The following is a 27,913-nucleotide window of genomic DNA, read 5'->3' on the forward strand; positions in this document are numbered from 1 at the left end:
TAATGTGTTTTGTAGGAATGCAATTATTTAACATTAATGTTAAGGAAATTTTTATTAAGTACCAAATATATAACTGGCATTTTTTTAGGTGTTCAGAACATAGCAGTAAACAAAATGGCAAAAATGTCTGCCCTCATAGAATGGGGTAGGTGAGGGGATCCCTGGGTGTCGCAGTTGGTAAGCGTCTGCCTTCCGCTCCGGTCATAATCTCAGGGTCCTGGAATTGAGCCCTGTGTCAGGCTCCCTGTTCAGCGGGGACCCTGCTTCTCTCTCTGCTTGTGCTCTCTCTCTCCCTGACAAATAAATGTAATCTTAAAAAAAAAAAAAAAAAAAAAAAAGGAATGGGGTAGGTGGGGATGGACTACATAGGGAATGAAATAAAGTGTATAGTGTTAGATAATATTTGATATGTTCTGTCTTATTTTTGGTTTTGGAATTCTTGAATTTCTCTCTTTGATATAGCTATTTCCTCAGGTTATTCTTTTAATTATCATCCTGGGGATTCCATTTACTTCTTTCCATTTCCATTTTTTTTTTTTAATATTTTGTTTATTTATTTCAGGGAGAGAGAGAGCACGCACAAATTTGGGGGGGCAAAGGGAGAGCGAGAAGAGGGAGATAGGCTCCCCTCTGAGCAAGGAGCCCATCTCCACTGGACACCAGGCCAATCCCACGACCCCAGCCAAAGGCAGATATGTACCTAGCTGAGCCACCCAGGTGCCCTTTTTTACTATTTCTTGGGTCAAATTCCATGTTTCTTGATTTCCATGGCTTCCTCTCTTTTGCTTTACTTAATTGTTTTAGTATCACATATCCTCCTTTAGTTTTCCTGAAAGGTTAATCACGACACAGTTTTCTTTGTTTTGAGAGAGACAGCAACAGTGAGGGGCGGAGGTGGGGGAACAGGGGGAGAGAGAATCCTATGGAGGCTCCATGCATAACGCAGAGCCTAATGCAGGGCGCATTTTCACAACCCTGAAATCATGACCTGAGCTGAAATCAAGAGTCAGATGTTTCACTGATGGAGCCCCCCAGATGCCCCTCAGAATAAGTTTTTTGAGACTGCATGTCTGAAAATATTTTTATTCAGTCTTTATACTTGATTGACAGCTTAATAGAATTCAGTACCTACTTTTATTTAAAGACTCTTGTTTTTCTTTTTAATATTCTCATTCTTAATTGTGCATGTTCCCCTATTCCAGAGACCGTTTTTTTCCCTCCAGAGAATAAACTAGCACCTTTCTGCTGGAGTGTTGGAACAAATTTAAACCATCTATGATGGAATAGGGGCAGGGATCTGAGGATCTATGTGCTTTTTTTTTTTTTAACAACTTTATTGAAGAATAATTGACAGTAATTGGCATGTACTTAAAAGTGTATAACTTGTTAGATTTTGATAAAGTATATACCTGTAAAACTGTCACCATAGTCAAAATAGTGAACATATTTGTTATCCCCCCCAAATTTCTTTGTGCTTCTTTATAAATCTCCTGCTTCTCCCCACAGTTCCTTCCCCAGGCAACCCCCTTGTCTGCTTTCTATCACAGATTAATTTGAATTTTTTAGAGTTGTATATAATTGGAATCATATATTCATATAATTCACTTCTTTCAGTCAGCGAAGTCATTTTGTAGTTCTTCATATATCCGTTTTTCTTTCCTTTTTAATTATGGGTAGTATTCTTTTGTTCTTTTTTTAAAAATATTTATTTATGTAAATAATCTTTATACCCAATGTGGGGCTCAAACTCATGACCCCAAGATCAAGAGTCCCATGCTCTTCTGACCGAGCCAGCCAGGTGCCCTGTGTGTGTGTGTGTGTGTGTGTGTGTGTATGTGTTTGTAATATATATACACACAGGTTGTAATGCATATGCCACGTTTTGTTTTTCTGTTCAACTGTTTATAGTCATCTGTTGCTTCCTGTTTTGGCTATTACAAATAAAGTTGTAATGAACATTATGTACAAATTTCTATATGGACATAGTATTTCCTTTCTTTTTGGTCTGCTTAAGCTAGAATGACTTGGTAAATTGGTCGGTGTGTGATTAACTTTTTAGTGCCTGCCAACTATTTTCTGAAGTGAGTGTACCATTTTTATTTCCATCAGTAGTCTATGAGAGTACCAGTTCCTCCACATTATTACCAACACATAATATACTCAATTCTTTGAATTTTAACTAGTCTCATATAAGTGTGATAGCATTTTGTTATGTCTTTAGTTTGCATGTGTCTTATAACTAATGACATTAAGCAGCCTTTCTTGAACTTAAGTTGCCATCTGTGTATTTTCTTTGTTGAAGTATCTATTCTGATCTTAATGAAGTGTAAATTATCAGTTTATTCTTTTCGTGTCATAGTTAAGAAATTTTTAGGTAGTCCAAGATCATAAAAAGTTGTTCCTGTGTTTTCTTGCAGAAAACTTGTAGTCTTAGCTTTTACATTAGGTTCATGGTCTTTTAAAAATTATTTATTTATTTTTAACCCACTGAGCCACCCAGGCGCCCCTATTTATTTATTTTTAATGTGAGGTATGAATCCAAGGTAGTTAATTTTTTGTATATTGTTATCCATTTTTTCCACCACGATTTGTTGAAGACCAGCATTTCTTCACTGAATTGTCTTTGCATCTCTTTAAAAAATTAGTAATCCCTCTATATACGTTGGTCTATTTCTGGACTCTGTTCCATTTATTTATTTTTAATGACAGTACTACACTCTTTTCATTACTGTTGCTTTATAATAAAACAGGAAATGTTAGCTTTCCAGCTTCGCTCTTCTTTTTTTTTAGAGTTGCTTTGCATTTCATTGCAGGTTCTTTGCCATTTCTATATGAATTTTAGAATCAGCTTGTTAATTTGTTCCAAAGAGTTATGGGGTTTTGATTGAAATTGCATTGGATCTGTAAATCCTTTTAGGAATATGTAACATCTTAATACTATCGAGTCTTTATTCATGGAGACTCTGGGTCTTTTGTAATTTCTCTCAGCAGTGTTTTGTAGTTTTCAGGATACAAGTTTTTCACATTTTATGTCCAATTTATTCATTATTTCAGAATTCTTGGTGCTGTAGTAAATGGTGTTTAAAAAATTTTAATTCCTGATTTCTTGTGCTTGTGTAATTGATTTTTGTATATTCATCCTGTAACCTTCAATCTTGCTAAATTAATTAGTGTTAGAAGCTGTCTTGTAGATTCCTGGGGTTGCTTGCAGATAGTCATGTTGTCTCTAAATATGGACAGTTTTCTTTTTGATCTGCTTATTATTTAGTTCCTTGTCAGATTTTACTGACCAGAATTTCCAGTATAATGTTGATGTAAGCATGATGCTAGCAGTGAGTTTATTGTAGATACTTATTTCTTTTTCTTTTTTTTTTTTTTAAAGTAGGCTCCATGGCCACTGTGGAGCCCAGTGTGGGGCTCAAACCCACAACTGTGAGATGGAGACCTGAGCTGAGATCAAGAGTCAGATGCTCAACCAACTGAGCCACCCAGGCACCCTTATTGTAGATATTCTTTATTAGGTTTTGGAATTCTGTTCCTCTTTGATGAGAATTTACATTAGGAATGAATTTTGGACTTTGTCAAATTCTTTTTCTGCATGTATTAAGATTATCATATGGTTTTCTTTTTTCATTCTTTAAATGGATTAACTTTTTTTAAAAAGATTTTATTTATTTGTCAGAGAGAGTGTGCACAAGCAAAGGGGCTGCAGGCAGAGGGAGAATCAGGCTACCCTCTGAGTAAGAGCCAATGTGGGGGCTCCATCCCAGGATCCTGGGGTCATGACCTGAGCTGAAGGCAGCTGTTTTAACTGACTGAGCCACCTAGACATCCCATTAACTTTTTTAAAAACTATTTTACCAATTTTGTACTTCTGAGATAAAAACCCTGGTTTGGTTAATGTATTGTCCTTTTTTTTTTTTTTTTCTTTTTTCTTTTTTTTAAAATATTTATTTATTTGACAGAGAGAGAGAGAGATCACAAGTAGGCAGAGAGACAGGCGTAGAGAGAGGGGGAAGCAGGCTCCCCGCCCAGCAGAGAGCCCGATGTGGGGCTTGATCCCAGGATCCTGAGATCATGACCTGAGCCAAAGGCAGAGGCTTAACCCACTGAGCCACCCAGGCACCCCTGTATTGTCCTTTTAATGCATTACTGGATTTGATTAAGATTTTGTTTAGAATTTTTGCATTTTTTTCTGCTTGAGGGATATTAGAGGATAATTTCCTTTTCTCAAAGTATTTTGTCTGGCTTTGTTGTTAAAGTAATGATGGCCTCAAGGAATTTTAAACTATGCCCTCTTCAGTTTTCTGGAAGAAGTTGAATAGAATTGGTTATGGTTCCTTTAGAGGTTTGACAGAATTCACCAGTGAAGACATTTGGGCCTTGTTTTCTTTGTGGAATGGTTTTCAACTACAAATTTAATTTCTTTTATTGATACAGAGCAGTTTATATTACTTATTTCTTATTCTTATTTTTTCTAGAGTGAGGTCATGGGGTAGGGAGGGGCAAGAGGGAGAGGAAGAGACAGTCCTAAGCAGACTCCACACCTACTGTGGAGCGGGCTCAGTCTCACAATCCTCAGATTATGACCTGAGCTAAAATAAAGAGTCGGATGCTTAACTGACTGAGCCACCCAGGTGCCTTTATAGTACTTATTTCTTGAGTGAGCTTTGGTAGTTTGTGTCTTTCAAGGAATTATCTCATTTGAATTTGCCAAATTTAGTGGTGCAAAATTTATGATATTCTCTTGTTATCCTTTAACATTTGTAGAATGCTGTGTTATCACTTCTTTCTTTCCTGATAATGGTAGTTTTGGTTTTTTCCCCTGATCAGTCTAGCTAGAGGATATCTATTCTTGTTGGTATTTCCAGATTAAGCTTTTAGTATTTCTCTATTGTTTTTGTTTTCTATTTTATTGATTTTTGTTTGGATTTTTTTTTTTTTTTTTTTTTTTTTTTTTGCTTTATTTGTGTTTTATTTGCTCCTTCTAAAATGTTAAGATGGGAGCTGGTATTAACCAATTTGAGACCTTTGTGTTCACAATACTTTTTTCCTTTGTGATTTATTGTTTGACCCATAGATCCTTCAGAAATGTTACTTAGATTCCAGATATTTCTGTAATGTCATGAGGTTAAGGTGGTTGGTGATGATGTGTAGGTCTAGTATATTGTTATGAATTTTCTATCTACTTGTTTTATTATTGAGAGAGGACTCTTAACATTTTCAGCAGTAGTTTTGTATTTGTCTTTTCTTTTGGCAGTTCTGTCAGTTTTTGCTTCATATATTTTGAAGCCTTAGTATTAGGAGCCTAACAATCTAGAATTGTTGTATTCTCTTGATTAATTTTCCCATGATCACTGTGAAATGACCTTCTTTATCCTCATAACATTTTTTGCTTTGAAATCTACTTGATTTAAAAAAGTCATTTCAGCCTGGGTGCCTCAGTGGGTTAAAGCCTCTGCCTTCGGCTGACATTTTATTTTTAATGTATTTATTTCTAAGTGTTTAAAATCTGTGTTTTGTAGGCTGCATACAATTTGTTCTGGTCTTTTATATCCAGTTGGACAATCTTTGACTTTTAACTGGGATGTTTAGGATGTTCCCATTCATTGTACTTATTGATGTGGTGAAGTTTGAATCTGAGATCTTGCTGTTTGTATTCTTTTTGTCTTATTAGTTTCTTGTTCACTGTTTGGGTCACTCTTGAATTGAAATTTTTTTTGATGTTGAGTTTATGGATTAATCTGAACTTTAAAAAAAATTCTACAGTGAACTACTTAATAAGACCTAGATCTAGGAAATGATGAGGAAATTAAAGTGGGGGAAAAAGCATTACTAGTGATGAAAAGTAACACTAACAAAAAGGGAACATTCTATCATAAGGATAAGATAAGACAGTTATGATTTTGTATTCTAGGATAAACTAAAAAATCAGATACTTATGCAATTATAAGATTTTGATAAAATCACTATAGTAATAAAAAAGCAAATATTTACATAGTGCTTACTATATCAGACAGTGTTCTATGTGCTTTACAAATCTGAGCAACTTTATTGAGGTAGAAACTACTACACGAAGAGGATAATTTTTAGGAAATTGTAATTATCAAGAGTCACTTAAGAGTATATAATTAATTGAATTATTTTATTTATTAAGTAGGATCTATACCCGCTGTGAAGCCCAATGCGGGGCTTGAACTCACAACCCTGAGATCAAGACCTGACCTGAGATCAAAAGGGGCACTTAACTGACTGAGCTCCCTAGGTGCCCACAGAATGTCTATAATTTAAACAAGAAACATTGTAAGTTTTATTGGTAATAAATGTCCTTGAAAAGGCATAACATTCAGACTAATGGAAAATTTTTACCAAATCTTTAAATATCTGTTGACTATCATAAATAATTTTTTCTTAGTGAATACAAAAGTACTATGTACCATTCTTTGAGACAATGCAACATTCATAACAAGTTGTAGTAAGAACAGTATAAGAAAATTAAAGTTCCTTTTTATTGAAAACTAAATGACAAAATTTTTAAAATACTAGCAGACAAAAATCAGGATATTTATGAAAACAAATAAGAAAGCAAGTCCAGGGTGCCTGGCTGGCTCAGTTGGTGGAGCGACTCTTGATCGTGGGGTTGTGGGTTTAAGCCCCACATTGAGAGTAGAGATTACTTAAAAATAATCTTAAAAATGGGCCTCCTGGGTGGCTCAGTGGGTTAAGCCTCTATCTTCGGCTCAGGTCACGATCTCAGCGTCCTGGGATCGAGCCTCACATTGGGTTCTCTGCTCAGCAGGGAACCTGCTTCTTCTTTTCTCTCTGCCTGCCCCTCTAACCTACTTGCGATCTCTCTCTGTGTCAAATAAATAAATAAAATCCTTAAAAAAAAACTTAAAAAAAATTGCTGTGTTTAGCAATGTTGTCTTTAGATTTCACATAAATACCATCAAGCTATGTCATGATATAGCCTACGTTTTCCACTTACCATTGTTTGAGATTTGTCTATTGATATTTAAAAATCTACTCATTTCAGCAGTTTTAAAGAGAATATCATTACATGAATATAGCATAAGTTATTTTTCTCTATCAGTGGACAATTGGGTTGTTTTCCATTCTTTGTTATTAAAAATAACTCCTGAGTGAAGACCCTTGTGCACAGTTCCTTATATACATATGTAAGTTTCTCACATTATGTGTTGATATAGGACAAGAATCCCAATTTTTTTTTAACCCAGGAGTATGTTGGTTATTTGAGACCCCTTGTTCTTTCGTATTAATACTGGAATTTTACCAAATTCTGGAAATAACCTAGATCCTATGTAGATTCTTAATTCTTAAAACCACTTTGAAAGTCAGTCTGTTTTTCTTTCTCACTTTTTTCAGCATGTAACCAAAATAAATTTTTTTAAAGATTTATGTATTTTAGAGAGAAAGACTACACATGAGCAGCGGGGAGGGACAAAAGGAAAGGCAGGGAGAGAATAACTGAAATAATTCCTATTTTTATTCTTTATTAAGGATTTTGAGGTGCCATTAAATATTAATTTTGTTTATTCAGTTTTTTTCCTCCCACAGTTGCGGTCTTGTAGTAAGAGTGAGTTGATATCTAAGAGCTCAGAGATCCTCATGATGTTTCAGCAAGTTCATCGAAAGCCCATGGCATCCTTTGTTACCACTCCTGTTCCACCAGACTTTACCAGGTATGGTATAGATTTTAACTTGATTTTCATCTGAAGTTTATGTACAAATACATATACTTGTTTCAAATGAATGTTGTTTTTCTTAACTCCATAGTTTTTTAAGGTGTTATTTATAATGATGTGGTCTGGTGAACTTTAGTTATGCATGTAAATCTGGTTTAAAAAGTACTGGTAGACTTACACTTGATTATAGAGGATCTTGAATTAGGAGTCAGTTTGTTCTATAGAAGGTGAACTGATCCCAATTCAGTTTCATTAGTATCTATTCATTTTAAAATTGAGGTATAACTGACAGTAGCTTCATGCTTGATAATGACATTAGTCTAACATCTCTCACCATAAACAAAAGACTTTTTTTTTTGTAATGAGAACTTTTAAGATCTACTCTCTTGGGAACTTTTGAATATGTAGTACAGTGTTATTTACTATAGTCACTGTACTGTACAGTCCATCCCCAAGACTGACTTTATACTCAGAAGTTTATACCTTCTGACCCCTTTTTTCCATTCCACATATAAGTGAGATCATACGGTATTTGTCTTTCTTTGACTTACTTTCTTAGCTTAATGCTCTCAAGATCTATCCATGATGTAATATGTTCATTTTTTTTTTTTAATTTACCTTTTGAGTGTACTTATATTGCATTACGCAGGGACTGTAACACATTATGTTGCCAGAAGCAAAACTCAGATGAAATGCCATAAGATTCTAAAGGTGACATGATGTTATCTTCATATCCTAAAAGGTAATGGGAGGAAATAGTTGGTTGCATTCTATGCATCTTTGTAATTTTTTATTTGGGGGCAGTCTTAGAATTCTTTTAAACAGCATATTCTTTCAAGTATGGGGTGTTAGAGCAGTGGTTCCTCACATTAGCTGTGTATTCAGTTGGGATTCTTTTGAAAATTACTAGTGCTGGCTTGTACTTCAGGTCACTTGAAATAAAAATCTCTGCAGATGGATTAGTCTGCTTGGACTGCCATAACAAAGTACCATTGACTGGATGGTTACTACTGTAGAAGTTTATTCTCTCACGGTTCTGGAAGCAAGGGGTCTAAGATCAGGGTGCTAGGAAATTTGATTTCTGATGAGGCCTCATTGCTGACTTGCAGACAGGTACCTTCTCCCTGTATCCTTGCAAGACCTTTTTCCTCAAGCACAGAGATCAGTGTTTGGTGTCTTTTCCTCTTCTAAGGGCATGAGTTGTATTGAATTAAGGTCCCTTATGATCTCAGTTAACTTTAATTACCACCTTAAAAGTCCTTTCTCCAAATACATTAGGGGTTAGGACCTCAGTGTACAAATTTTGGGGGACACAATTCAGTTTATAACATAAGCTATACTAAGACATTTATATTTTGTTCTTTATAAATCTCCTTAGTTGAGTCTTATGATGAGAGGTTAAACCACTGCCTCAGATAGAAATATATTGGTTTGATAGATTTTTGTCCATCTTAGACTTTAAAGATGGCTTATGGAATATTCCCACGTTTTTCTAGTATGTTGAGAGCTGTGGTTCCTTTAGAAAATAGCCTTTGTTTTAAAAATGTTAATGTGGTAACTGCCCTTTTTCTTTAATATATGATGCCCTCGGATGGCCACAGGGCATTGATGGTACTGGACTGTATCGTGCAAGCCAGGGTTCTTCAATCTTGATGTTGTTGATCAGGATAATTCCTGGGGTTGAGGGAGCTATGTTGTTTATTGTAGGATGTTTAGCAGTATCCCAGTAGCATCTTTCCTTTTACAGTTGTGACAGAAATATTTCTAGACGTTGCCAAATGCATCCTGGGAGCAAAACTGCCCCTGGTTTAAATCACTGGCATAACCGGACCACACCACCAGTTATAACCGATCCTGTAATCAGAAGAGAAAATTCTTTTGACAACCAGAACTCAGGTAGTTCTCACCGACGATAAGTCTTCAGTTCTCTCTGAATTAACAAACTGGGTATAATATTCTGTTTTACTTAAGCACTGCATATTATTAAAAGGCCTTGATATTTGGTATTTTTAAGTAGATTTGGGTGAACTAAGGATGTTCACCAGTATCCCAAGGCTGCCAATTTGATAACATGGTCAGTCATTTCAGTTTTGTTTTGTTTTTTTTTTTAAGATTTTATTTATTTATTTGACACAGAGAGAGAGATCACAAGTAGGCAGAGAGGCAGGCAGAGAGAGGGAAGAGGGAAGCAGGCTCCCTGCTGAGCAGAGAGCCCAATGCAGGGCTCAGTCCCAGGACCCTGAGATCATGACCTGAGCCGAAGGCAGAGGCCCAGCCCACTGAGCCACACTGCTGCCCCAGTCATTTCAGTATTACAGAATACCTTTTTCTGAACTGTTTGACGTAAATACTATATATAAAGGTAAATGTTTTTCCTTTCAGAGTATAGTGCATGGATCACTTATCAGAACTAGCTGGAGTGATTGTTCAGAATGCAAATTTATAGGTCTCTTGCCTGACAATCTGGTGGTGGTGTCCAGAAAATGAATCCTGGGCATCCTGAGTAATCCTGCACTAAAGTTGGGAACTGTAGATATCGATAAACTCCTGTGCTGATACTGCTAGCAGAAGTTCATTAGGCAGGCACCTCTGCATTAGACTTGTCAGTCTCTAACACCCAGTGATTATTTTGCTTTCTGTTCCCCAACTGCCCAAGTGGCTCAGGACTCCAACTTCCTTTTCACTACCTTCTTTTTTGGATGAGATGAAGGGACTGAAATTGGGAAGGCAGGGAGCAAGGGAGGAAGATAGGAGGAACATCAGTAAAGAGAAAACCAAAAATTTAAAAAACAAGAAAGTATGACAATTAAGGAGCTTCCTATGGATAAGTTCACATTAGGAACCTCTCTCCCCTAGTGATGCTTATTACTGCCTTCCTGGAAATTTTGGCTTGTAACTTAACTGTAGTTTTTAATAGAAACTCAGTTCATGGGTTGCAGTATACAGGAAGCAGGTGTTCATCTGTTGATGCATTGAGTGAGCATAGTGGAGCTCCAAATAAGAAAGGCCAACATTTATTGACATTAAGTTATAGATCAAATTTTAATTGTGCAAAGGCAGTGGTGAATGTTCCTAAGCTTTGTGATCATGGAGCTGGATTGCCTTAAGTTCCATTAGTTCATAATTCATGGTGGAGCCACAATGGAGAATAAGGTTACCAAAGAAGAGTACAATGTTATTTAAGACCATCTATGTGTTTAGTACTTTTGTAGGTGCTACTCAGGAGACGTGGAAGAATACATTCCATATTAAACAGTAGAGAATTGTATATTAAAATCTAATATTTGTTACTCAATTACAGTTGGCCTTTGAACAATGTGGGAGTTAGGGATGCTCGCCCCTGAGCATTCAAAAATCCACATACAACTTTTGACTCCCCAAAAGCTTAACTGCTGACAGCCTACTGTTGACCAGAAGCCTTATGGATAACATAAAGTTGATTAACACATATTTTGCATGTTGTATTATATACTATATTCTTTTTTTTTTTTTAAGATTTTATTTATTTATTTACACAGAGAGAGAGAGAGAGAGATCACAAGTAGGCAGAGAGGCAGGCAGAGAGAGAGAGAGGAGGAAGCAGGCTCCCTGCTGAGCAGAGAGCCTGATGCGGGGCTTGATCCCAGGACTCTGGGATCATGACCTGAGCTGAAGGCAGAGGTTTAACCCACTGAGCCACCCAGGCACCCCTTATATACTATATTCTTATAGCAAAGTAAGCTAATGACGAGAAAATCATAAGAGACTGTATATTTGCTGTAAGTACTGTATTGAAAAATGTCCACTTATTAGTGAGCCTCTACAATTCAAACCTGTGTTGTTCAAGGGTCAGCTGTATAATACATACTGCTTAATGCTGCCCCATAGCACTAATTTTTTTTTTTAAGATTTTATTTATTTATTTGAGAGAGTGAGAGAGAGCTTGAGAGAGGAGAAGGTCAGAGGGAAGAAGCAGACCCCCCATGGAGCTGGGAGCCCAATGTGGGACTTGATCTTGGGACTCTGGGATCATGACCTGAGCTAGAGGTGGTCACTTAACCAACTGAGCCACCCAGGCATCTGCACTAATTTTTTAACAATGTTATTTTTCAGAAAGTTTCCCTAAAAATTATACATATGTAGAATATCACAGTAACCTAGGATTGGTAGATATTTTCTGTTCACTGAATGTGATCATTTTCTCTCAGTGAGTGAGAGCTAGGGTAGGCTGTACTATGCTGTCTTGGTTAGTGAGCGTTAGCCATCTATTCTAGCTCTTTAGCTTCTAAGCTTTCCACCCTACTATTCTGAGTTAAACATGTCATCTTCTATTTATTTTGTGTTTTGGTGAACCTTTTGACTCTTAATGACTGATAAAAATATGATAGACTGGTCTTAAAACAAAAAACAGGAAATGTATCACTTTGGATATTAAGGAGATAGTGGAAAAAAAATATGAAAGATGTTTTGAATTTGGTGGTATGATTGGAAGTTGCATGAAATTGTAACCAAAACATACCATGACTTGACCAAATTTGAAAACTATCCAGGGGAGACTGCCTTGGAGCTCTGATGAGGTTTGTGGTTCTAGGTAGGCTTCTTAGGTACTAGTTACATTGGTCCTACTAATTGGGGTTTGTGTATATTGAGTGTGAGGAGAATGTATAATGGAGAGAAGTTAGAGCAGACCTTCAGTAAGTGGTCTGTGACTTCTAAGGAATAATAAAGATTAACCAAGCAAACATCTGGGAATGAGGAATGTGAGTCTTCCAAGAAAATTTAATAGCTGCCTAGGGATATGGTTAGGGGTCCTTGATAATAGGATAGTAGCTATATAGTTAATTCTTGCAGGACAGATATCATCTACCTACTATCAAAAAGATATGAGCTATTTATCTGTACATACTTACCATAAAATAAAAAATAATGTGTGTGTGTGTATATATATATATAGTCTATAGATTTATTTATTTTAGAGAGAATGTGCTTACAGGACTGGGGGAGGGGCAAAGGGAGAGAGAGGATTTCAACCAGATTCCATATCCATTGCAGAGGCTGACACAGGGCTCAATCTCATGACCCTGAGATCATGACTTGAGCTGAAATCAAGAGCCAGACATTCAAATTACTGAGCCACTGAGCCCCCCGCCCCCTCCCCCAATGATATATTTTAAAATCTATGCTGTTTTCACTGACAAATCACTAATTTCTTTAGGGACCATCACAATGTGAAAATGCTGTGGGTGTTATTTTGTATCTTATTTTGGTAATAAATTTTCATGAATTGAAATTTAGAAGGTATATCTGAGAATGCAGTGAAATGGCTTGCAGTATATATTTTTGGTAAATTTATAATTTTGTTTATTAAATATATAATACTGTATATTATAATACTATCTGTGTTAGTGTCTTTATTATAAATGTTTTACTGACTTAACTTTTGAGGCGTTTGAATGAATGGTGCTACAGATTATTCACATGATCTAAGGGTATATCCTGTGGTTGTGTTATATATACTTCCGTTCTCTTCAGAGAACACTGTGGAATTAAAGTTGCCTGCAGCAATCTTGCCTTGCCAAGAAACTGTTAATGTGTTCATCCACTCTGTTTGCCCCTATGTGATTATTTATTCTTATTCTATAAAATGGTATAGATTCATTTGCTAGTAAATGTTCTTAAAGTAGTTAAGAATTTAAAGTATGTCAATATTCCTCATAATTTGTTCTAGAGAAGGAAGTTTGGATATTTATTGTGATATCTTTTGCTGTTTCTTTTGACTTTTTAAAGTTTATATTTGTTTCATATTTTAGATTCTCCACCTAAGCACCCATTTTTTCCTTTCCTGTTCACATGAAAGGAAAGTTTCATGTTTATTTTAGTACTTAAATGTATATTGCCTTTAAAGAACATCCCAACTATTTACAAAGTATTTGTTGGGTCTCTAATCGTGAACTTTTGATGTCAGCTTTTGGTGGTTTATGAATTCATGTGATTTAATGTTAATGTTCAGTAAGGATTTAAAAATATTTCCTAGGGATTTAGTTTAACAACATTTTTAAGATACCAAGAGACTTAACTTTGGTTTTTAAATAAATGAAAGTTTAAACTTAATAAGCCAAATAATTTTTTTGCCTTTTCCTTCTTTTTAGTGAATTAGTACCATCTTATGATTCAGCAACTTTTGTTTTAGAGAATTTCAGGTAAGAGATTTTTGAAAGCTGGGGTTTTCTGTATGTATGCATAAGAGCGAGCCAGGAAGGTATCATCATTCCTGGGTAGGATACATACCTAATGAACTGTGCCACTCAGTGTGTAATCTTAGAATAAACAAGTTTCATATTAGAAATATATAGGTCATTTGTCTGGATTGTATTATATCTTCAAGACAGTTGGTTCTCGGGAGAAGGAACCTTTTTTTTTTAAAGAAGAGGGTCCACTTAGCTTTTGCTATGGTCGGGCAGTGGGGTGTATAAAGGTTGTTGACCCCTGCCACCCATCCTCAGAAATAAGAGGGGTGGGAAGAAGTCCATTTAAATCCATTTATCTTAGCTGACAGTGAGAGATGAATGAGAGGACATAATTATAAGAAGTTTGTAGGCTTTGTAACTTGCATTGTTATTTTGTTAGCTTTTATTGCTATTTCTCTCAGATTAGAAGCAAAGATCTCAAAACACAAAGGTCTTAAGGGGCTTGTCTTCAAAGACAGTTTGGGAATGGAGAACCAAGAAATAAAAGGCCTTTCCTTGGGGAGAGAAGTTCTAGGAGTTGAACATCAGTATAAGGCTAAACTGAGAATTTATACCACTTCCCATTTGACTTTTCTTATGGGATAATTTTGTGACTGGAACCTTTCTGAGGCTATCCCCACATATATTATGATTTTGCACATTTCTTAAGTTTTTCCATATTAAAAAAATAAAATTGTACCACAAGGATGTGGGAGAGAATCATATTTTTTTTCTTTAATGGTGAAAGACTGCTTGCTGAGGTGGTAACTAAATTCACGACACTTAGTTTTATTTTTATATTTTCCGTTTCCCTTGGATGTCACAGTTTTGTGGGGTTTTGTTTTGTTTTTTAAGATTTTATTAGAGAGCACATGTATGCATGTGCATGCACAAAGCAGGAGGGCGGGGAGGGGCAAAGGGAGAGAGAAAGGGACAAGCCGACTCCCAGCTGAGCATGGAGCCCAAAGCGGGGCTTGATCTCAGAACCCTGAGATCATGAGCTGAGCCAAAGTCAGGCACTTAACCAACTGAGCCACCGAGGTGCCCCTTGAATGTCGCAGTTTTGAGGGTTTTTAAACCTGAAACTGAAAGATACTGCTGAATATTTCAGTATCATTAAATTTTCTTTTTTTAAGGATGTAAGTATATATGAAAATATACAGCAGAATCTTGATTTGTTCAGTCACCTTCATTTACTTGTTTAGGACTGCAAATAAGTAACAAAATGCTTGGAGTTTGGTTTTGCCTGTTGCTATTACACAACAGTTTTGATCTTGGGATTTGGTTGGTTTTCTTTTACTTCAGCACTTTGCGTCAGAGAGCAGACCCTGTTTACAGTCCACCTCTTCAAGTTTCAGGACTTTGTTGGAGGTTAAAAGTTTACCCAGTAAGTTTTTCATGTTTCTAATCAATTTTGAAACCAAGGTCTTTCTTAAGGGTTCTGTAGCGTACTGGTTCACTTTTTGTTTGTTTTTTTTTTGTTTGTTTGTTTTGTTTTGTTTTTTGAGAGCGAGCGAGCCAGCCAGAGAACAAGCAGAGGGTGGAGGGGCAGAGGGAGAGAGAGAATCTCAAGCAGTCTCCATACCCAGAGCCCTTCATGGGGCTCAGTCTCAAGACCTTGAGATCATGACCTGAACCAAAATCAAGAGTCAGATTCTTAACTGACTGAGCCATCCAGGTGCCCTAACTTTTTAATGTTTTTTTAATTTTTAATTTTTTTAAGATTTTATTTATTTGGCAGAGAGAGGCACAGCAAGAGGGGGAACACAAGCAGGGGGAGTGGGAGAGGAAGAAGCAGGTTTCCCTCCAAGCAGGGAGCCCAATGTGGTACTGGATCCCAGGACTCTGGGATTGTGACCTGAGCTGAAGGCAGACGCTTAATGACTAAGCCACCCACCCACTAAGCCACCTCTCCCCCCTTTTTTCTTTTAATTCGAAGATTTCCATGGTTTTATTAAGCTATTCATGAATTAGGCAGCATCCCATATAACAGGTAGAAAAATATTCACTGGTTCACTTTTTTGTGGAGTAAAGAATTATAAATTTTTTTGTAAGGTATATTACTAAGTACCAAAAAAGTGAGTTAAATGTGAACAGTATGAACCTAGACCTTACTGAATTTTATTTCTTGCTTCTAGGAAGACATTTATCTTTAGGAGAAATGTGTAAAATTCTGAAGGTAGCCACTTAACCAGCTGAGCCACCCAGGCACCCCTAAAATTCATTGTTTAAATAAAAATAAAATTTAGATACGGAAAGCCATCAAAAATGCATATATGCTGATTACATACTCATGGTACATTTCAGCATGTTTCTTTGACCAAGGTATTTTTTGTAAATTGGCAGCTGGATGCAGTGGCAGAATGAGATGTATAGTTGATTTTGGTGGTAAGGGTATAAGCAGTATTTTGTTCTTTTATCCCATCATGTCTAGTTGTATCTCTTTTGTGATGTTGACTGCTATCAGTGCTCATTGCCTATACCTGTTAATTAACTGGGAGTTGTAAAATAGTGATTCTCATTGCTTTTCATTTATTAGTTGTAATAGTTTTATAAAGATATGTTTCTAAGAGCTGCTTCCTATTTATTATTTGGTTAACCACTATTATAGTTCATAAAGAAGAAACAGGATTTGTTCCTGATATTTACCAGTTTTCCTTATTATTTTCTGGAAGTGAGCCATTAAGTTTTTTTAATGTCATGAACTTACAGATTTATACATATATGATCTCCTTAAGTTGGCTTCTTTGTCACTTTGCTCTGACCCTATAAGTATCTTGTAGTGACTCTAGTAGTTAGCTTTCTTGTTCTCTTTCATGGCAAAATATTCTAGTCTCATCTTGTCCATTTCCTTTGCCATATCTGGAACTGGCCGCTTTATTCAAAGAGCCCTGATTCCTTTTAGTGGGAAATGGTATCTCAAGACCAAACTGCTAGGGATGCTTATTTCTACCAAGTTGGTCACAGGTTCTAGGCCTCCTTAGTGAACAGAAGTAGGAAATACATAGAGAAATGTATATAGGTATTAGTAAAGGGGGAGAGTTCATTTATTTATTTAAAATTTATTTAATAGACTTTATTTTTTAGAGCAGTTTTAAGTTAAATCTCAAAATTGAGTGGTAAGTACAGAGAGTTCCATATGCTCCATGGCCCTACATCCTCCCCCCATTATCAACCTATCTTATACCAGAGTGGTACATTTGTTACAGTTGATGAATGTATATTGACATATTATTACCCAAAGTCCTAGTTTACATTGAAGTTCATTATTAGTCATGTACATTATAGGGTTGTTTTGTTATTCTGTTTGTTTTTAGGCCAAAGAATATAGTTAGAGAAGAACTGGATGGGAGCATGGATAAAAGCAAATTGGATAAGCTCCAGGGAGCTCAGCAGAGAAAAAATATTTATGAACACTTTAAAATTGCTACATAATTGAATATCAGGGTTTTTTGGGATACATGTATGTACTTAAAGATAAAATAACTCTTGAGTCAATGCTCATATTTACAATTCAAATAAGGACTATTGTTTTTTTACTTAATCTCTTTATGTTACACCTGTGTCTCCTTCCATTCTAGGAACCCTTCTTGAATCCTTTGGAAACTGTAGGATTAAAATATCTCATAAAGTAGTCTCTCATTTGCTTTATTTTTCCCTATAGCCACAAATATCTCAATATAGGAACTCTTAATTCTACCATCAATTTGATTATAAAGAACTGCTTAAAATTTTTTTGTGTGTTTATACTCCCTTGTTCCCCCACCTCTGCCACATTAGATAGGAGTTTTGATGTGCAAATCTTGTTCTCTGAGTTTTTATATTTTGAAAACAGTTTGTATTCTATACTCTAGAGCCAATATTGCTGGATAGAAAATCCTTAGCTTGTGTTTTCTTTTGTTGGGTATCTCAGTTATTTAATTCAGTTTTCTGTAGGTAAAACTGATTATGAACTAATCCTTAAAAGGCATTCACTAATATTGTCTAGGGGGCCAAATAATCTTTTTTTAAGTCTAGTAGTTTACTATTACATGTTTTTGTTGTTTGGGGTCATTAATACATACTAGGCTCTTTTGTATGTAGATTCAGATCTTTTTTCCCTACACCCCCTTCAAGAAAATGTGTCCTTAATTACAGTTTTAAGTATTTATTATGTTCCTTTCTCTGGTTTTCTTCCTTGGGACTTAATGTTATCGTACTTTGAATCTTTTCCTGTCTTCAATATTTATCACTTTCTAGTATTCTAACTTTTCATTTCTTTTTCATTTGAAAAATTTTCCTTCGTTCACTTGTCTTTTTAACATAAAAACTATTCTGCTTATTTGCTCTCCTGTTTCTTTTAGTTCAGTCTTTATTTCTTAATTTTATTTCTAATTTTTAGTTCTATCACCTCATTTCTGGGTTTTTGTAATTCTGGTTTGTGTTATTCTTCATGTCATATTTTTTTTTCCTTCCTGTGGGCTTTATACTATTAGTATCTTTTACATCGTTTTGAAATTGGTTACAATTTTGATCTTTGAGTATGTTTTTCTAGAGTGTTTTTATTGCCTGCAAGGCTGTTTCTTTAGTCTCTTTTTTTATTTTGGCAAATTATGCTTGACATAAAATTTACCATCTTAATCATTTCTCGGTGTACATTATAGTATTGAGTATATTCACATTGTTGTGCAGCCAATCTGCAGAGCTTTTTCATCTTTCAAAACTGAAGCTCTCTACTCATTAAACAATAATTCCCCATTTTTCCATCCACTTATTCGTTTGTAACCACCACTTTTGTTTCAGTGAGTTTGACTGCTCTAGAGATCTCATATATCTGGAATCATACGGTATTTGTCTTTCTATGATTGGTTACTTACGTAATGCCCTCAGAGTTCATATACTTTATAGCATGTGTGAGAATTCTTTTTAAAGCTGAATAGCATTCTTTGGGGCGCCTGGGTGGCTCAGTGGGTTAAAGCCTCTGCCTTCGGCTCAGGTCATGATCCCAGGGTCCTGGGATCGAGCCCCGCATGGGGCTCTCTGCTCTGTGGGGAGCCTGCTAACTCCTCTCTCTCTCTCTGCCTGCCTCTCTGCCTACTTGTGATCTCTGTCTGTAAAATAAATAAATAAAATCTTTAAAAAAAAAAAAAAGCTGAATAGCATTCCAGTGTATATACTACACTTTTTCCATTCATCGTTTTTTTTGTTTTGTTTTTTTTTTTTTTAAGTTTATTTATTTGTCAGAATTGAGAGAGAGCAGAAGCAGGGGGAGTGGCAGGCAGTGGGAGAAGCAGGCTCCCTCCTGAGCATGGAGCCCATGGACTTGATCCCAGGACCCTGAGATCATGACCTGAGCAGAAAGCAGATGCTTAACTGACTGAGTTACCCAGGCATCCCTATCCATTCATCTGTTGATTGACACTTTGGGTTACTTCTGCCTCTTGGCTATAGTGAATAGTGCTGCTGTGGACAGGGGTTTGCAAATATCTTTTCAGGATCCTGCTTTCAGTTCTTTTGGCTATAGACACAGAAGTGGAATTCAATCAAATGATAATTCTGTTTTTAATTTTTTGATGAATGCTTTCAACAATGCACAAGGGTTCCAGTTTCCCCGTCTTCATCAATACTTGTTTTCTGTTTCTTTGTTAGTAGCCATTCTGATGGGCATGAAGTAATAGTATGATTTTGATTTGTGCTTCCCTATTGATTACTATCATTGAGCATTTTTTCATGTGCTTGTTGACCATTTGTATATCCTTTTCAGAGAAATGTGTACTCAAGTCCTTGCGCATTTGAAAGTTTAGTTGTTGAGTTGTGGAATTTCTTTATACATTCTGGATATTGACTCCTTGTTAGATATTTGTGGTTTTTATTTTATTTTATTTTTTAAGATTTTATTTATTCATTTGACAGAGATCACAAGTAGGCAGAGAGGCAGGCAGAGAGAGGGGGAAGCAGGCTTCCTGCTGAGCAGAGAGCCCAATGCGGGGCTCGATCCCAGGACCCTGAGATCGTGACCTGAGCCAAAAGAAGAGGCTTCAACCCACTGAGCCACCCAGGTGCCCTTAGCTATCTGTTTTAGATGTATTTTCTCCCATTCTGTAAGATCCTTTTTAATTCTTTCGATCTTTGATGCACAGAAGTTTTAAATTATAAAGTCGTTCGATTTGTCTGTCTTTGCTTTTGGTTTCATAGCCAGAAAATCCTTATAAAATTTAATGTTATGAAACTTTTCTTCTGTGTATTCCTTTAAAAGTTTTATAGTTTAAGGACTTACACTTAGATCTTTGATCCATTTTGATTTAATTTTTATACATAAAGCAGGGACCAAATTTTATTTGTATGGGTATATCTGGTGTGATAAGGCAATCAACAATAAATATGATGCCTTGCTTTCTGAGCAGTGCCCTGGCTCTGCCCTTCTCCTTCCTTTGTTTTTATTATATCTTCGTTTCTAGTACTTTCTTTGTAATCTTAGGACCTGTCTTGAAGGGCCCTGTATATTCATTTATAAAAGATTAGAGTGATATGACTACATTTAATTCTCAGAGTTTTAATGTAAGGCTCCTTTGTGCTCTATTGGTAATCCATTAAGCAGCTCATTCCATTTTCAACTATTGTATTTGGTTTGTGAGGTTTTTCAGCGGCTCTTTGCCATTTTGTGGTTTCCCTGTTACTTGTTCACTAGATGTCCCATAGCTTTTCTCCCATGCAGATGTTTATGTCCTACAGGTCTTAATGGTTGTAACTAATATATCTTTATCTGCTTGTATTTTGCGGATTGTGGAGATAATCTGTCATCTAGTTTTGTTGTAAATGTTCTTTGTGAGCTTTTGGGTTTTCTGTCCAGTTATTTATGTTTGTTAGTTGTCTGTTTGGATTTAGAGAGTTGCATAAATTATGATGCACTCTTTCTAGAATCCTCTGCCTTTTGGGATGCCTTGGTGGCTCTAGTCAGTCAAGCATCTGTCTTGGCTCGGGTCATGATCCGAGGGTCCGGAGATTGAGGTCAACCTCGGGCTCCTTGCTCAGCAGGGAGCCTGCTTCGCCCTTTGCCTGCTGCTCCCCCTGCTTGTGTGTGCTTGCACGCTTTCTCTTTCTCCCTCTCTGACCAATAAATAACATCTAAGAAAAGTATATATATATATATATATAGAATCCTCTGCCTTTTGAAAAATCTTAAAGCTAGTATTTTGTTAGAGGTGTAGCTGGCATGTACATAAGATAATACAAGTTTCCTTAAAATTATAAAAATAAAATGAAAAAATTTCTGATATTAGCTGATAAAGATCAGGAGGAAAAATTTTTATTCCTTTTTATTAGTTGTTAACTTATTCTAGGGAAATTGTTCTAGTAGCAAAATTTAGAAGAAGAAAAAACTCCAGTCATTTGAATAAGAATTATTGATTTTTATTTTTATTATTTTAAAAAAATCTTTAAAGATTTTGTTTATTTGACAGAGATCACAAGTAGAGAGAGAGGCAGGCAGAGAGAGAGGGGGAAGAGAAGCAGGCTTCCCGCTGAATGGAGAGCCCAACGCAGGGCTCCATCCCAGGACCCTGGGATCATGACCTGAGCCAAAGGCAGAGGCTTTAACCCACTGAGCCACTCATGCGCCCAATTTCTGATAAAATTTATATGCAATAAAATGTACTAATTTTGACGAGTTTTGATACGTGTATATATACTCATAAGGTGGTTACCACAGTCATGGTTTTTATTACCCCCAAATGTTTATCCAGTTCATCTTTTAAACTAATCCCTTTTTTTCTCCCTTCCTGGCCCCTCTGCATCCACTGATCTGTTTTTGTCATTATAGTTTTGCTTTTCCAGAATCTGATATAATGGGGTCATACAATATATAATTTTTTGTTTCTGGCTTTTTTCACTTAACTGATTATTTGTTGTTTATTTAGTTTTATTGAACAAGTACCTTGTCTAACCCTGAAAGCTTCCTTAGAACTTTTTGGAGCAAAGTAGCCTAGAAATGAAGGAGTTAATAGGTATTTGTACTCCTCTGTGGTCATATCCCAATAGACACTGGTGATGAATAATAAGAATCCTTCCCTCAGTCCTCACATTTGGATGGGGAAACAGTTGTTTATGTATGTAGTTACAATGATAATAGTCATTTAAAAAGGTAGGCATATGAGCAAATAGAGAAAGAGAGAGGGAAGTTAGTATCTTTCTAAACATCACTAACAGAAATTTATACAACTTCTTAATCTTCAGACAGACTTTTATGTGGAATCCTAACATAGACATTATATAGAAATAATGTTTAATCACTTTCAACATCAAATGTTAGCTAGTTCTGTTTTACTCATTTTAAAAATATATATATATATATATATATATATATATATATATATATATTTTGTCTCATGCCTAGTAGAGGTTTTTTTTTTCCATTTTTTTCAGTGTTTTCATTTTTATTGGAAGCTGATATTTGAGTTTTGTATATGTTAGAACTCTTTTTTTTTTTTTTTACAGATTTTATTTATTTTTTTTTATTTGATAGAGAGAGATTACAAGTAGGCAGAGAGGCAGGCAGAGAGAGAGAGGAGGAAGCAGGCTCCCCGTGCAGCAGAGAGCCGATGCGGGACTCGATCCCAGGACCCTGAGATCATGACCTGAGCCGAAGGCAGTGGCTTAACCCACTGAGCCACCCAGGCGCCCCTGTATATGTTAGAACTCTTAATGCTTATACTTCTTAACATTTTCCTTAGGTTGAATGCCCTAATATTTTCATGTTTTTTTTTTTAATGTACAAAAGATTTTTTAAGTTATAGACTCCTATCTTTTGGGCTTTTTATTATCTCTGCCACTGCTTTTAAACTTAGAAGTATTTCCCAAACCAAATATGACATAGTAATTTGTGTTTGTTTTGTTGTGGCTTAATTTTTTAGATTTGAGTTGATCTAGAGTTTCTGTAACATCTTTTTTTAGTTATTGAACTATAGTTGACTCTTTTTCTTTTTTTTAGGATGGAAATGGAGTTGTTCGTGGTTACTACTTATCTGTGTTTCTGGAACTATCAGCTGGCTTACCTGAAACGTCCAAGTAAGACATGCAATTAAATAACAAACTTTAGTGGGTCTTTATGTACATTTCTCTTAGGATTTTTTATTAACTATTGTTAATTACCAAAGTATGTCTCTTAAGATGTGTGCTGCTGTGTGCATCCCCTGGCATACTATGGTGGCACAGACTGGCAATTCTCTAACTATATGGTCTTAGGATGTTATACTCTTAAATTTTATTGCAAACCCCCAAAGAGGTGTTTTTTTTTTTTTAATATGGGTTATTAAATGTTGATATTTTCTGAGTTAGAAATGAAAACTGAGACAACTTAAAAAACTTTCCTTAACTAAAAAATTTTATAAGTTCGCTTAAAAATAATAAACCTATTGAATACTAACATAACATTTTTGTGAACGATACCTATTTTTCTAAAACAAATTAATATTTGGTAAGAAAACTTGTTTGGTATTTTTTGGAAATCTCTTAATATATGGCTTTTAAAAAGACAGTTGGATCCTAGCATTGGCTTCTATATCCACTTTGTTGCAATAATTTGTTCTGGTTGAAGTACATGATTAACAAAAGGATGTAGAGCATGGAAATAGAAGATTCTGACACTGTATGGTGAAGTGGTATGGTAAAAAAGCTCTAGAACTCTGATGATTTAAAGATATATACTACTGTATAACAAATTAGTGCAAACAGCAACTTAAAAAAATAGAAATTGTCTTCCCTTATACTTTCTGTAGTCCAGAAATCCAAAAACTATTGTTTTCCCCCAAATCAGGTATTCAGTAGGGTTGTACTAGATACAGAGGCACTAGGGAAAAATCCATTTCTTGACTCTTAGTTTCTGAGGCTGCCAGTATTCCTTGGCTTGTGACCATATCACTCCTATTTCTGCCTTTGATCACACTGCCTTGTCTTTTTTTTTCTTTGTCAGATCTTTCTCTGCTTTCCCCTTAAAATGACAGTCATGATTACATTTAGGGTCTATGGGGATTTTCTAGGATAATTCCCTTATCTGAAGATCTTAGCTTAATCACAGCTGTATGCTCCCCATTTTTTGCTATAAAAGGTAACAGTCACACATTCCAGGGATTAGGATGTGAATATCTTGGGGTAAGGGATAATATTCAGCCTACCACGACCGTAAACTATAAAGCCACTACTAAAATGACAAAGACATATAGCTAATAAAGCAACAAAGGGGATAAAATGGAATTATAGAGAAATACTTAAAGAAGAAAAGGTTTAACAGGTAATGAACAATTGGGACAAATACCAAAATGTATTCATGTAAATAGTCTAGCACCCAGTTAAAAGGTAGAGATTGTCAGATTGCCTAAAAAAATCAAAACTCAAGTTTATGTTGCCCACAAGAAACACACTTTAAATATAAAGATATATCATACTAGTACTAGTCAAAAATATGTTAGGTTTCAAAGCAAGTATTACCAGAGATAAGTAAGTTATTTCGTAGTGATAAAAGATCAGTTAATGAATAGGACATAAAACAATTGTGAACATTTACTTATGTTTATGCCCCAGAACCAGATCTTCAAAATACGCGAAGCAAAACCTGAGAGAAGTACAAGGAGAAATAGAAGCTCTTCTCTTAATTGATCCAAGTGGGCAGGATATCATCAAGGATATACATTGGAACATTATCAACCAGCCTGTCCTGATTGACATTTATAGACTGATCAAAAAGTAGCAGAAGTGCACACAAATTATTTACCAAGAAAGACCATGTTCTGGGGTATAAAACATATCTCAATAAATTCAAAAGAATTCAACTCATTCAAAGTATCTTCTCTTGCCATTGTGGAATCAATTTATATATTAACCTATTTTGAAAATCTGAAATACTTAGAAATAAAACACTTCTAAAAAACTCTAGTTCAAAGAGGAAATCATAAGGGTTTTTTTTTTTTTGTAAGATTTTATTTAAGAGAGTGAGCAAGAGAGAGAGAACACACATGAGCAGAGGGAGAGGGAGAAGCAGGTTTGCTTGCTGAGCAAGGAGCCTGGCACTGGGCTCAATCCCAGGACCTTAGGATCATGACTTGAGCTGAAGGCAGACGCTTAACTGACTGAATCACTCAGATGCCCCAGTCATAAGGGATTTTTAAAAAGTATATTGAACCAAGTAAAAATGAAAACATCAGAATTTGTAGTGTGCTGCTAAAGTAGTAAGTTGAGGGGAATTTATAGTAATAAATGCCGATTTACTATGGATCCTTGAACAACATGGGTTTGAATGTGTGGGGTTTGAACTGCAGAATCACTTATATGCAGATTTTTTAGATAAATATAGTATATTACTAAAAATGTATTTTCTTTTTCTTATGATTTTCTTAGCATTTTCTTTTCTCTAACTTAACTTTATTATAATAAAATAGTGTATAATACATATAACATAACAAATACGTGTTAATCAGCTGTTTATGTTGATTATGTTATGGAAGGTCTCTGGTCAGCAGTGACCTATTATTTAAATTTTCGGCGAGTCAGAAGTCATACCCACATTTTTGATTACGTGAGGATCAGAAAAGCAGAAAGGTCTCATATCAATGATCTACTTTTAAAAAAACTAGAGAAGAGGGGCACCTGGTTGGTTCAGTCGGTTCAGCTGATTGATTTTGGGTCAGGTCATGATTTCAGGGTTGTAAGATCAAGCCCCACTTCAGCCTTGCACACTGGGTAGAGAGTCTGCTTAAGATTCTCTCTCCATCCCCTGCCCACCCTCTTCAGGGGAAAAGAAAAAAAAACTAGAGAAAAGAAGAAAAAGTTAGAAAGGAAGCAGAAGAAAGGAAACAAATATTAAAAGCAGAATACGGGACACCTAGGTGGTTCAGTTGGTTAAGCGTCTGACTTCAGCTCAGGTCATGATCCCATAGTCCTGGGATCAAGCCCCACTGTTGACTCTGTTCAGCGGGGTGCCTGCTTCTCCCGCTCCGTCTGTCTACCACTCCCCCTGCTTGTGCATACTTTGTACTCTCTCTCTCTCTAATTTCTCTGTGTCAAATAAATAAAATCTTAGGGAAAAAAAGATCAAAGCAGGATGCAACAAAATAAAAATTGAAAAATAGAGAAAATATTGAAATCAAAACAATTTGATGACTAAATCTACATGATTTTAAGACTTACCACAAAGCTACAGTATTAACTTAATATAGCATAATATTAGCATAAGGTTAGAAAAATTCATAAATTGAATATACTACAAGTCCAGCAAAAAAATCATTCATGGGGTGCCTGGGTGGCTCAGTGGGTTAAAGCCTCTGCCTTCGGCTCACGTCATGATCCCAGGATCCTGGGATCGTGCCCCACATTGGGCTCTTTGCTCAGCAGGGAGCCTGCTTCCTCCTCTCTCTCTGCCTGCCTCTCTGCCTACTTGTGATCTCTGTCTGTCAAATAAATAAATAAAATCTTTAAAAAAAAAAAAATAAAGAAAACACTCCTTTTGAAGAAAAAACAACTTTAAACTTTAAAGAAAAAACAACTCATTCATAAGGACAGATTTTTGAAAAAGATGCTGTGAAGGGAAAAAGAAGTGAAAAAGATGCCTTGAAGGAAAGATGGCTGTCTTGGTGCTTGGATATCTGTACGGAAAAAGCATAAACTCGTATCCATAGCTCATATTACATATGTAAACAAACTGAAAATTGACTGTAATCCTACATTTAAATTCTAAAACAAATCTGTGACTTTGGGTTAGGCAATGATATTTTAGTTATAAGCCAAAAGCACAGTCTATAAAAGAATACATTTATTAGATTTCATTAAAACCATAAAGTTCTCTTCTTCAAATTGTGTGGATTTTTATCTAGAATATATAAGGAACTCTCAAAACTCAACAATAAAAAAACAAGCTCCCTTCTCCATGTGGACAAAACATTTGTTACACACCTCACTAAGGAAGATATACTAATATCTAAATAAGCCTATTTAAGATGATTAATAGCATTGGTCATTAGGGAAATAGAAATTTACAATCAATCTGATACCAATATACCCTAATGTGTTAATTATTAGGGAAATGGAAATTTATAAACAATATGATACCACTATATCTCATTGGAATGGCTAAAATTAAGATCATACCAAGTTTTGGCAAGAATATATAAAAATTTGAAGTCTTAAACATTCCTCCTGGGAAGGTAAAATGTAAAATGATACAACCAGTTTTGTAAACTATTTGGTGATTGTTAACGAGTTAAACATACACTTATTCCATGACCAATAAACTACTCCTATACATTTACCCAAGAGAAAAGAACTGTATGTCCATACAAAGACCTTTATGCAAATATTCAAAGCATCATTGTTTATAAAAATAGAATCAACCCTAATTTCCATCAACAGCTGAATGGATAAATAAATTTTGGTGTGTGAATACAATGGAATACCACTCAGCATTAAAAACGAATGAACTGTTGATACGAGCAACAACATGAATGCCTTTTAAATTATTCATGAAAGAAACTAGACAGTTAAAGAGCATGTATATGATTCCACATAGGTAAAACTAGAAAAATGCAAACTGATCTGTAGTAACAGAATGCAGGTTGTTTGGAGATGGAAGGACAGACAGGGCCGAGGTTAGGTAGAGGGAAAAGGTGAGGGAAGGAAGTACAGAAGGCAGAGGAAACTGGGAGAGGATGTATCTCTCCGTAGTCTCTTGATTGTGGTGATGGTTTAATGAGGATATATATGTGTGTGTGCATACACATATAAATTGCCAGATTGTATACTTTATATCAAATCATACTCTTCAAATATGTGCAGGTTTCTTTGTTATATTTATAAGTATAACAAAGCTGTTTACTAAAAAAAAACCCTAATAACAATAAAAACTTTGTTGGACTGCACTTTGAATAGATCTATTGCTCATGTATTATTGACCATTTGGAAAATAATAGTTTGCTAAATATGCATTTGACACATTTCATTATGTGATATCAAAGAATGACATTCACTGATACTACCATT

General features: G+C 35.5%; 1 protein-coding gene across 4 annotated transcripts in view; it reads left to right on the forward strand.

The window, feature by feature from the left end:
* Positions 1–27,913, forward strand: part of TRIM37 (tripartite motif containing 37) — a 135,721-nt gene that overhangs the window by 25,706 nt on the left and 82,102 nt on the right. For all 4 annotated transcript variants that reach the window (XM_082705899.1, XM_082705898.1, XM_082705897.1 and 1 more), the window contains exons 9-12: positions 7,579–7,703; positions 13,835–13,885; positions 15,218–15,299; positions 22,878–22,954. In XM_082705899.1, the coding sequence (XP_082562025.1) occupies positions 7,579–7,703; positions 13,835–13,885; positions 15,218–15,299; positions 22,878–22,954 (335 nt within the window). The remainder of the gene's footprint in view (positions 1–7,578; positions 7,704–13,834; positions 13,886–15,217; positions 15,300–22,877; positions 22,955–27,913) is intronic.

The sequence above is a fragment of the Mustela nivalis genome (genome assembly GCF_964662115.1).
Source record: "Mustela nivalis genome assembly, chromosome: 17".
NCBI lineage: Eukaryota > Metazoa > Chordata > Mammalia > Carnivora > Mustelidae > Mustela > Mustela nivalis.